Source organism: Amphiura filiformis, chromosome 15 (assembly GCF_039555335.1).
Source record: "Amphiura filiformis chromosome 15, Afil_fr2py, whole genome shotgun sequence".
Lineage (NCBI taxonomy): Eukaryota > Metazoa > Echinodermata > Ophiuroidea > Amphilepidida > Amphiuridae > Amphiura > Amphiura filiformis.
In genome coordinates, this window is record NC_092642.1 from 49,574,089 (window position 1) to 49,586,698 (window position 12,610).

Here is a 12,610-nt window from a genome sequence, read left to right on the forward strand (position 1 = left end):
TAGGAGACTAACTCTGAGGCCGCACTCGCTGTCCTAATCCAAATAGTGCGAGATGTTTCGAGTGATAAATGTGAAGTTTATGATGTTGTTTCTTTGCAAATTCCCAATGTTTTTCGCGTCCAAATGTATTGGGAACTTTCATAATGATTGCATATTATCATTTTAGAAGAAAAAAAGAAAAATCTAAAAATTTAAAAAGATCGTACATTAAGGCCTGTCCCAGCAAACACAAAAACGTTTTAAAAACGTTTTAAATAAGTTATATTTTGGGTTTGGTTTGGGTAAAAACGTTTTAATAACATTAAATGTCGGGTTATATAAAGGGCATGAAAACGTTTTAAAACGTTTTGTATGAAAACACACTACAACAATATGTTTTCAAAATGTTATTGCAAACTTTTTGCAAAAATTTTTTGCCAAATATTTTGGCAACACTTAAACATAACATGTTAAAATATTTGCACCCAGCAAACACAGAAATTTCTTAAAATGTTTTTTTTTTTCAAAACGTTTTAATAGCATTTAAATGTCGGGGTATCTAAGGTCATGAAAACGTTTTTAAAACGTTATTGCAAATATTTTGGGCAACTTTTGTTGCAAAATATTTTTTCAACCCCTAAATAACATTCTGTTTAGAATGTTTTGTTTAAAGTTTTTCAAAAATGTTTTTGGAATGTTATAAAACGTTTTTATACCCGTTATACATTTTGTGTTTGCTGGGCAGTAGGTTATAAAAAATGTGTTTTAATGTTATGAAAACGTTTTATACCCTATACCCTTAATATTACCCGACATTTAAACGTTTTCTGACAACCTTTTATAACTTTTTGTGAATGATGTCGAAAACGTTTTTGTGTTTGCTGGGGTAACCAGGATTGATGGGGGGTGATAGGTGGACTTGGAACGGATTTTGAAAAAGTGGACTTAAAAAAATTAAATACCTTTTTTGATTGACCAACACAGCATAAAAAACTCTATTTAGGGTTATGATTAGGGAACTTAGCAATGAAATGATAAGGTTCTCAAGTAATCTCCTATAAAGAACCTTAAAGATTTAAATAGGCACAGGGCTATTTAATTCAGGGCCGTCTTCACAAAGTTAAGAAAGGTGAAAAGGATCATTTTCTTGGCCAAAGAACCTTTTTTTCTAACCCTTGGATCTTCCGGAGTGGCGCACTCCACGGGGGTTCGAAGTTAGTTGTGTACCCCGGGCTGGTGAATTCTCAAAATGGTCTGCCAAAATCACTTCCCGCCCTCCCTCCCTTTGGCCGTGCCAAAAAATCTTTGCCCCCCCCCCCTTACACATGCAAGATTTTGGGGAACCTGAATTTTCAATTTTGCATAGGCCTATTTGAACAGCGTTCCTAACGTTTTCCTGCACCTTTTTAGGACGTAATATATATAGGCCTATATGAAGTCATCTTAGGTAGATAGCACTCGTTGATAAAGTCATCTTCACTTGTTGATAAAGTCAAAAATCTTTTTTTTAGAGTTTTTGGAGAGACTGTAGGCCTACACTGTGTATACATGTCTTGGAGCTTCCAAGAAAAAGCTTTACTGGGACGATAATTTCAGCTCTAAAAGACCCCAAAATTGCTCATTCCTCATATTTCTTGTTTTTTCAGGTGATTTTCAACCAAAAAGCCAAGAAAGACCCTTGATTTTGACTTTTCGCAGCTCCAAAAGACCCCATTTTACTTGTTCACAGCCCGCTTCGCAGCTCCGAAAGACCCCCTTTTACCGGTACGCCGTCAGCTCCCAAAGACCCACCACCTCAAAATTTCGGGGGAGCATACCCACCGTCAAAAATTTTTGATGTGCCCCCCCGGGCTCCTTTCATTTTTTGTCAGGGGTGCGGGCATTCTGCCCCCCTGCTGCGGGCTCAGTGCTGGCTACGCTACTGCCAAGCCTAGATCAGAAAAGAAGTTATAGCGAAGAAAAAGTTATCATTATAACCAAAATGGTTACACTTTTAAAAGTTGTGATGCCCCTGAATTATTAGAAAGTTCCGGGACTTTAGAATTTCAAGTTAGAACTTGAACATTGCCGGGGTGCTGTGTGAGCCTGATTGGTTGGCTTTGGAGCTCGGGGGGGGTGAGTTGGCAAATCAATTCTCTTTGGGGGTCTCAACCCCCTAACCTCCCCGCCCGCATATCGCGCAAAGACCACGCAAACCCCCTTTTTTCTATAAATTTGAGTACATAGCCTAAACCACCGGCAACATATTACTGGACCCAATACATGCGTACTCCAGGAGTAACGACCAGATTTATTTCGTAAGAGCTCAGTATTCATGAATGAGAGGAATAATAGTCTTGCGAGAAAGTCCGGAGAAATTGCACGCGGCCATACAGTCAATGGACAGGGAACTCCTTTGCGGTAAAATTGCGCAAGAGACTAGAATGACGTCAATTAGATGTCAGAGCTGGTTTTTAGTAAGTTGTGTTTGATTGGTTGAACGTGTATCACTGGAGCTAAACATATTTCTACATTTTTCTCCGTTTATACGTATCCGACCGAGTTTATTCTCATATAGGTAAAAAATGAGAATAATATACTTCGCATAGTTTGAAAATGATGCGCCGATATGCTAGAATAGTCGTAAAATACGTCACTCTATTGCTTAATTGGTTTTACATTATAAACTGAGCTAACCAATCAGAGGCTTTGTGAGATTACAAGGTGTGATAAACACAAGCGGCCATGCAGTGATCTCACTTGTGTGTGCTGCTCGACGTATAGCTCGCCGAGTCGCAAACAGATTTCCCCTGTTTGGCACCGAATTCCGGCACCCAGCGACTCGTCCAGTGGTTTCTGCTTCTCTTGGGCATTACCAGGGACAACAATGAGCGAAGCTGCGGCTATGGAAGCGGTGGGGGATGGCTCGGCGGGGCAGCCAGATCAACCGGCTGTTGTTGCCAGCGCGATCTCATCCTCGCCACCACCTGGACCGTCTCCTGGCACCAGCCCACATCAACGACCACCTCTTGTACAAATCCAACGACCTAGTGAACAAGAGGAAGGGTCCGACGACGACGAAATATCTCCTGTTGAGAGTGCTGAGTTCTTAACCAGCGAGGAAGATCGTGACGCTGATCGCTCAGTAGAGGGTGCTGAGCTTGAGTTTGAGGAAGATCAAGGACAGAACACTGGAGCTAAGAAAAAGAATGGTGCGAACAGCGAGAATGCTTCCAAAGAATGGATACCGCCTGATGACACTCTTAAAGACAAGATAATCAAACAAGTAGAATTCTACTTTTCTGATGCCAACATCACCAAGGATGCATTTCTTCTGAAACATGTAAAACGTAATAAAGAAGGTTATGTCAGTATAAAGTTGATCACATCTTTCAAGAAAGTGAAAAGTTTAACCAAAGACTGGAGATCTGTTCGCTATAGTTTGCAGCAATCTAGCAAGCTCCAAGTCAATGCTGAAGGGACCAAAGTCAAGCGACGTGATCCGCTTCCTGAATACGATGACAATTGCTCTTCACGAACCATTGTTGTAGCAAACTTGCCTAATAATAATCCTAGCATAGAAAGCATTAATGAACAATTCAAACATTGTGGTGAGATAGCATTAATCCGAATCCTCCGCCCAGGTAAACCATTGCCAGCTGATATTCGTAAACACATGGAGACTCACTTCGAAGCTCAAGATAAACTCTGTGCCTTGGTTGAGTTTGAGCAAGCTAATGCAGCCATTAAAGCTGTTAAGACTATGCGCGGGCAAGACAATTGGCGATCAGGACTTCATGTTTCTATTCTTGAAGAAGGGAACAAGAAGGACAAGAAAAAAGACAAGCAACAGAAGAAGGACCAACAAAAGAACAATGAATTATCACCCAAAGGCTTCCAACAAGGTGGAACCCCTAATGGTTCAGATGGTGGTGCCAGCGGTGATGCTGATACAGAAAAGAAGAAACGTCGTAGGCGTCGGAAAAAGAAAGGACGAGTTGATGAATTGACTGTTGACAATGAAGTGACTGGTACTCCTAGTTCATCAGATTTAGATGGTGATAGTTGTTCACCCGTACCAAATCGCAGGCAAATAACCAGACCTAGCAATGCTCCTCATGGTGCAAGCCCCAGTCGACTTAGCCCATCCACTACCCCAAAATCGAGTCCATGCGCAAGTCCCCACGGTAGTCCACGCTCACAGCGCAAATATAGATCCCCATTAGCAAATTCCTCTGCTGGCAGAGACAGTGCGCAGCGTAATAGTCCCCGCAGCAGTCCACGTGGTAGCCCTGAGATGTCACGGAAGTACCTTGACAACCAATCGGATGGCTCGGGCAGCAATTCCTCGAGTCCATGGGTCCAGCGAAGAAGGTTGTTAGCTGCGCAAGAGGGTCTCAGTCCTGCAGGAAGCCCTCTGGTTGGAAGACGGTCAATTGATAAAGGATCCCTAGCAAGTCCAGAAGGGATTGTCAGGTTGCCACGGGGACCTGAAGAGTGTGGTGGATTTTATGGGGGTAAAGGGAGGGGTAAACCACGTAGCACAACTATGTAGATCTGTAACTTGATGCATGTGTGCTGTACAAAAGAGAATTTGGCTTCAATCAAATTATACTGATTTTATGTCTAGTAGATTTTTGAAGTTCACATGTGTAAACTGTAATCTGAACTAGTACTTCGCAGATTTTTTTATTATTTTGAGCAACAGTTTTTTTAAAATTATAATTGTCATTGAGATGTTTTTGGAACCATGTGTGGATACGGGTAGTATAATTCTGTCTCCAAGACAATTGGTATACATGTAGGAAGACAAGAAAAAGTTGCAAATTTAAATATTGATAATTAAAAAGGAGATTTACAATGTGCCAGAAAGGATTCACTCATTTTCTCAAATCCACATTTTTTTTTCAGAAAAGATTGACATTTTTGAAATTCCTACTGGTCACTTTAAGCTTGTGTTAAATGTAGTTTGTGAAGTTATTCATGGATAACCTTTTTTAATTGAACAGAGAAATAATTCTTTTGAATAAATGGTGCAATGTTAATGCCAGTTTGCCAATATGCAAAGAAGTATTACCGTATTGAATTATTTGATTATTAACTTCAATTACATACATGTACATTTGTATGTCTTTGTCTTGAAGTATCAAAATAACATGTTTATGTTACTGTGACTTTGTAAAAAAAAGAAGCAAATATTGGATAAAATTTCTCCCATGTTCTATGCATTGAAGTTTCTGGAATTGTCCGTAAAGTTAAAAATGAATACAGTACAGTGTACATGTAGATGTTATTGTTTAATTGATTTCAAATTTTCAGGGAGGTGGCTAAATTAGCAGTTTTCTCTCCACTACTGTAATGTCAATATTGTTGAAACATGATAAATGTGTACATCTCATATCAAAACTATGCACTTGTCTGCTGCTACATGTGTGTCTCATACACATGATAGCTAGGAATAAATACCAGACTCATATCAAGTGTAGGTCACTTCAAATCATCCTGAAGTCAAAATGTATCAGGAATGTTCTCTGTATTCCTAAACCATGATGATTTGAAGTGACCTCCACTTCGGAGATGAGTCTGGTATTTATTCCTACATGTATATCATGTGAAATGAGACACAGTCATGTAGCAGCCAACAAGTGCATTGTTTTGATATGGATGTACACAAATATTGACATTCGTGCCAGAACTCATTTTACCAATTGTGTGGTATGGACCGTAGTACGGTATGCATGAATTTGTAATTATGTTGTTTTGAAGAGCACAAGAAATTGTACCAGGTGCTCTGTGCTGCTAATCTCGTAGAATTTTTGTGGACCATTAATTTTGGTGATTCAGGATTGTGTTTGGCGGGGAATTAAAAAAATTTATTTTCCCAATAAAAAAAAACCTTTTACAGACTACAGTACTAACAATGACAAATTAGCAAGTCTAAAAAGTTCACAAGATTTTTCAACCCAAAATTATTGGTTGACCATAAACACTTACATTTCCAAATAATTTAAATTGCATATTTACCTACAGGTATTATAAATCTAGAGACAAAATTCTACTTTACTACTTTGTCAAAAAAAACTGTTGTGAAATTTGTTGTTTGGCCAAATATGTACCCAACATTGAGAAAATACTTTAAAAAAGTTTTGACTGTAGAACTTAATTTAAGACTTATAAGTTTTATCATTTAGAACTTGTGTACACACAGAGTTGTGGTTGATCGAAAAATGTTGGCTGGAAAAATTTGTTTTTGGACCTTTTTCAAAAATGTGCTTTTTTCATATATTTTGAAATGCATACTACAGCTGTACTTATCATTGTTACTTCAAATGTTATAAAAACAATTTCTTGCCAAAATGATCCTGCGTGCACCCTTAAAGAGAGCTACATATCTGTTAACACATATTTTATTAATGTGTTTGAAGAGCGTTTTCGACCAATGATTACACAAAACCATCGTACACATGGAGACAACAATTCCATTCATAACTTGTAGTTATTGGCTCAGTGTGTTTGTGATACAAGTAAACAGGAGGCAGGCGGTCGAGATGTGCATCACAGTGCAAATTGATCATGAATGATAATGCTACATGTATAATATTAATCTTGTATACGGTACAACTGTTAGGTACAATGTGCGTGTATCAATGTTTTGTAGCTAAACAACATTCTTGATTTTTTGTAACCTTGGCTACAAAAAAAGCTTGAAACAACAAACTTGCTACATACATTGTACATATAATTTTTGTCAGAGAAGAATGGCACTTGTTTACATTTTGAGAGCATGCAGAGCGTAAACACGGAAGTGAGGTTCTGATTGGCTGAATCAATCGTCTGACAAACATAGCAACAGACCGATAATCTGATTGGCCGATTGTGCATCAAATCGTTGGTCGGCGCAGATCGGCGCTCTTGAAGTGAACACAAAGCTCCGAGTATGTCGCTCATTAACTGGGCGCTCGCGTCAATCTGAGCAAGGGAGTGCCGTTCTTCTCTGAAACCCAGTGTAGGTTCATGTAATGATTGTCAGCAATTTAATTGAACTACACGTATGAACCTAGTAGTGAGACAAAAAATATACAATAATTCATATTGTAAAAAAACTAAATGTAGCTCTACAATATTATAGTGTTTAGGAAGACATTTAGGCATACAGTATTTAAAATTTGTAATTGTGTCATTCAAGCAGCACTGTTATTATTATTTTGTTTTTTGCATGTAATAATATATTGGTACATGTATTCAGCAATTTCATTTTGAATCCAGGAAGATAGATACCATTGTTTTTTCTTTTTTTTTTTGGATTTGTGTACGGGTACATTATGTTTATTTAAAAATATCTGTGAGCTTTCAGTGCATGGTCCCACATTTTTCCGGCGTGTTTCCATTCTGATAGATGTCACATTTGTGTACATCTGTATTAAAAGGATGCACTTGTCGCCTGCTATACAATGTACATGTATGTCACAGTCTCTATTTAGCTAGAAATAGATACCGTACCCACCAGAGTCATCTTAAGTGCAGGTCATTTCAAATTATCCCCAAATCACATAGTTTATGAATACATTCCTAAACCATGTGACTTGGGGATGATTTGAAGTGACCTAATTAGTCTGGTATTTATTCCTATCTATTATGTAAAAAGATCACATGTAGCAGTCGATAAGTGCATCATCCTTTTGATCATATGGAGCTATACATTTTTGGTTCTCTGCAGTGATTATCTGCAATTTTCCCATCCAAATGGTTAGCTTTGTGCAAAAGCTGCATATCAAAATAAAGTTGCAATCTGGAATAAAATCCCAGCAAGATGTTGGACTATATACACTGGCTCTAAAAGGATTGCTTGATGAACAATATATAAAATAACATACATTCCATAATTAAAAGACTTTGGCAAATTTATTTTTACTTAGTTTAACCATTTTTTGGTCTACTTTAAATTGCATTTTGAGAGATGACTGACAGACAGGACAGCTCAAAATATTGAATACACCAAAGTAAATTTCCAAATTTTAAGAGTTTGCGCCGATCGCGTATGAGCATGGATACAGAAGTGAATAAAAACAAGCATGCTGATTGCACAGTAACATTACATAACAAAGACTAATTGTGACCGTACACCACGAATGAGCGTAAATGTCCTCAATTGTATTCTGAGTTACAGTGTAAAATGGGCATGAAGGTCATATTCATAGGTATTTCAATTTGGTGCTACGTGTATCTCATTAAATGAGGTACACGTAGCACCAAATTGAGGTACCTATGAATACTTACGACCTTCATGCCCATTTTACACTGTAACTCAGAATACAATTGACATTTACGGCTCATTCGTGGTGTACGTCACAATTGGTAGTTCATTCATATTTTTGTATTTGTAAAATTAATTGCAATTGGCAATGAAAGTGAATTTCGAGAAGGAATCAATTTTTATTTTTGCATTGTAGAAATAAAATTGTCATAAGTGGGTAGTCATATTGGCAATGTATATATTCTGTTCTTAATTAAAACTATTTTGATGCCAAAATTAACAAATTTAAACATGATGTTATTAGAACTAGAGTTTAAAATTGCAGCATGTACTATGTGAATAGGTACATTTTGTAGTAATGTGTATATTCTGTATAATTGAGTTAACTAGTGTTCTGAGATTTCATTTTATTTTCTGTGTTCAAAACACATGCCCATTGACTTGCAATTTCTAGAAATGGTGTATTTATTTAAAAGAAAACCTGTATTTGGATTGTTTTGCATTATACATACCTGTATGGTTACTTGTATTGTACATTCTTCTTGTTGTAACTGTAAATTAGATAAAACATACATTCCTTGGAATTGTAAAAAAAGAGCAAATGATTGCATTGAAAGTATTTTTGTATTGAAGGTGTGACTGACTACATCGTTTGTGAAGACAGTATTTAAGAGAAGTATGCCCCACATACACCCAAATGTACTTGTAAAGACCTTGTGGACTTTTTTGTTTGAACCAAAATTAACCGCTACAGCATCTGAAATAAGGTAAAAATGGAGGTTGTCCCAATTGTCCTGGAAACATTTCAATTGTCCCCCAAATTGGGTGCAAAAAAATCAAATTTGATATGTATGTATGTTTTGCTCTGGAAAATTAACAACCTTTACCATTTTGATCATGCTGATCTTGATCACTGGCATAATTGGTTTTAACTCAGTGAAATGGTTAATTAAAAATATTCAGAACTGAGCATGCTGTACAAGTGGACATCACATCTTATGGTGTGCTAGCAGTGGTCAGTAGATCTTTCTTGATGATACAAATTACCAGGGCCTAGATTTCCTCTTGGTTTGCGAGAATCAAAATCCATCATAGTCAATGCACTTACTGTATGATACAATGAGAAAAGTTGATTCTCACAACCGAATCTTTCGATTCTGTGATTCTCTTCAAAATCTAGGCCCTGATTACATTTTAAAAACATGATAAGTCAAATTTTCAGTTTATAAAACATGATTTATGGATTTTGAAAGTAAAATAGTGGTTGTCCATAGGGCAAGTGCATTGCTCATTATGGTTGGCCCCAGTGATTTTTTGGACAAGCAGACAAGAGGATTTACTTATTTCGAACACTGCCCACCGGACACACCAGACCTTTTACATTCCAAGGAAGGTTTTCTCTCCACCCTAACAAACATCGTTCATGGGCAGGAAAAAACCTATGTGTTTTTAGCCCTTGAACATGTTTAAAACAAAACTGTAAATAGGTTACATATAGGAGGTTTTGCTTTAAACCTGTTCAGGGGCTATGGACATTGTTTTTAACATAAATCACATGCAGCTTTGCAATTGGGCTGATACCTACAACCGTGGACATCCTCGGTCGTAGTTAAGTTAAGTTAAGTTAAGTGACAGTGTCCTCATTTAGGTGGCAAAAAGTCAGAGCAAGGTCTACAAAATGTACGTTTGCAGGTCTTTACAAATGCACAGACCCCTACATGAAACCTAGCAAACAAGGACATAAAAAATCTCTACAAGTTTTTGCTACTCAACCGTTGACATACACGTTTGATTTTGTTTTGGTCATACTGTGATAAGGGGTTTATTAATATATATTCTTGTTCATTGAATTAAAAAAAAATTGGACAAAAGTGGATCACATTACCAAAAATAGTTCTACCATCAGTACTCCCATCCGCAAATAGTCACTGGGGAAAATAGTCTTATTGATCTCAATCTAAGTTGGGCCCATAGGCCCCATACAAGTAATTTTAACCAGAACCTCATGGAAGTATATTTGTAAACTGTCAAAGTGCGACCTCACGCTACACTGCCAATATTAGCTAATGCTTTCTATATGGTGTTTTACATAGAAGCACCGTCTAGAAACCGTGGACTTCCACAGTTTAATAAACGAACAGCAGGTCAGCAGCAACAAAACATGGTCAGAAATCTTGAATGAAACTGTCAATCTTGATTTTCTAAAATACAATTTTAAAGGTTCGTTCATACTTCCCTGCATCTGCGATGCATTACCGATATATCAATCATATTCTGTCGCAACTCATCGCAATGCACTGCATATCGTGTTACAAATGAATTTAACTTTATGCAATATCGCAATGCTGTAGTTTGGGAAGAGACTGAAATATACGGGCATCGTAACTCACCACATTGCTATGCGGTGGAAGTCTTTCACCCCTTATCATTTTGAAAGAAAGAAAATTGAAATTGTAGAGGTGTTTCAAAAGGTTCAAATGAAAGGCTGTAGTGTAAGCCATTATTGTTCATATAATCTTATTTTACATGTCAGTTTTCATTGCCGTACGTAAATAAATAATTGGTACTTAGTTGAAAGGTTGTAAATAATTAATACATTGGTACAAATGTATCTTTTGCTTTAAGAATTTTGGATTGAGTGGGATATTAACATGGCTAAGCTTTGTTTTATATATATTGTGTATATTAATATTCTTATTTAGGTGTATAGTATTGTACATTGTTGAAAAAAATGCAAAATGTTAGCTTTAGTATATGTTTAAAAAGTATTTTGTATTTGAAACTAATTAATAATGATGTAACTTAGCTCTTTGAGCACAAATACACAAATGTAAGCAAAATTCCTTAGAACTAAAAGTACCACTGTGGTTTGCTGGCATTGAAGTCCTGAGATACAGTAATACAATGTGCTTATTACTCAAGATGATGCAATCTATCGCTAAATATAGTTTTTATTTTAAGTAAAATGCAGATCAAAATGATTGGCACCCATGAGTATCTGGCGGGGGAGGGGGATGGGGGGGGGGGGTGGGGATGCAAACCACCAAATTTGCAAAAGTATCTACATGTAGAAAAGTTCCAAAAAATCACAATTTCTGAGTATAGTTAAGCTATATAATAATCAGGTTTGTAAAGGGTTTTTTTTGTCAAAAAAGGTCAACATTTTGGGAAGAAAGTTCACTTTTCACAAAATTGCCCCCTCCTATAAAAAAGAGGTCTACTTTTTCAAAATCCCCACCCCCCAAAAAAATTCCTGCGTACGGTTCTGTCTGAATGCAACATTGGATCATATTGAAATGACTGCAATATATAATGATCATTTACAACATTTATCCACATTCCACAAACTACAATCACTATGGACCACAATGGCCTCATCCCAATAGCATAGTCCAATAACCTCAATTAAACACTCATAATGCAAAATTTGGCCTCAAGTTTTTGCAATCAAATTTTCTAAGGTCATTCAATGAATGTACAAATGTATTGGGGTTCAAGAACTGTGCCCTGATAGATGAACATGTTGTGGACCCTAGTGTATGTAGATTACATAATGTTGCATTTTGATGTACATTGTAGTACAGGACCAGCCTGTAGAATCAGTGACCAAATCATAGAACAAAAGTTTGAGAGTCATTTTAGGATCTTTGATTGATTCTGAATAAATTTAGCTTGGGCTCACCTCCTGAAACTTCCAGGCATTCCGGGGAGAGGTCAATCAAGGTCACGTGGGGGTCAAATTTTCAGAATGCTCCAATTAAGTCAAGTAATATATCAAATTACTCGTATGGTCATGAGGATTCCAAAAATGTATACTTTGTTATGTGTCAGACCTTTCAGGAGGGCGCTATGACGAAAAATGTTCATAGGTCAACGACCTTTTTGAATTCTGACCATAGTTAACAACGTCCGATTTTGGTGTCTAATTATATGTTTTCTTGCATGAGAAATACAACTAAGCAAATTAAAAAACTATACAAGGAACCGATGACCCTCTTTTGCAACATGGCTGCCAAAAGCATCCATATTGTATTGACCTCTCTCCGGAATGCCCGGAAGTTTCAGGAGGTGAGCCCAAGCTAAATTTATTCAGAATCAATCAAATATCCCAAAATGACTCTCAAACTTTTGTTCTATGATTTGGTCACAGATTCTACAGGCTGGTCCTGTACTAGCAGCCTTGTCCAACACCAATAGAAACTTATGGGTACTAATCATTCTGATACAGCCTGTACTTTGTATGTAGTTTGAATTACATGTGAAATTTAGTTCAGTCCCGAGTTCAGTGTTGTTTTGTTTCACTTTTGATTGAAGTGTGCTTTTCCTTTTAGCCGAGTCATTCTGTATAACATGTGAACATGGTGTGGCTATTATGTGCTCAATTAAGGTGGTACTACA

The 12,610-nt window shown here is 37.1% G+C and overlaps 1 protein-coding gene across 1 annotated transcript; it reads left to right on the top strand.

Moving 5' to 3' along the window:
- Positions 1 to 2,682: 2,682 nt before the first annotated feature.
- Positions 2,683 to 4,669, top strand: LOC140171779 (la-related protein 6-like). Its single transcript, XM_072195108.1, has one exon. The coding sequence runs from the start codon at positions 2,846 to 2,848 to the stop codon at positions 4,511 to 4,513; it is 1,668 nt and encodes a 555-aa protein (XP_072051209.1). The 5' UTR covers positions 2,683 to 2,845; the 3' UTR covers positions 4,514 to 4,669.
- Positions 4,670 to 12,610: the final 7,941 nt, after the last annotated feature.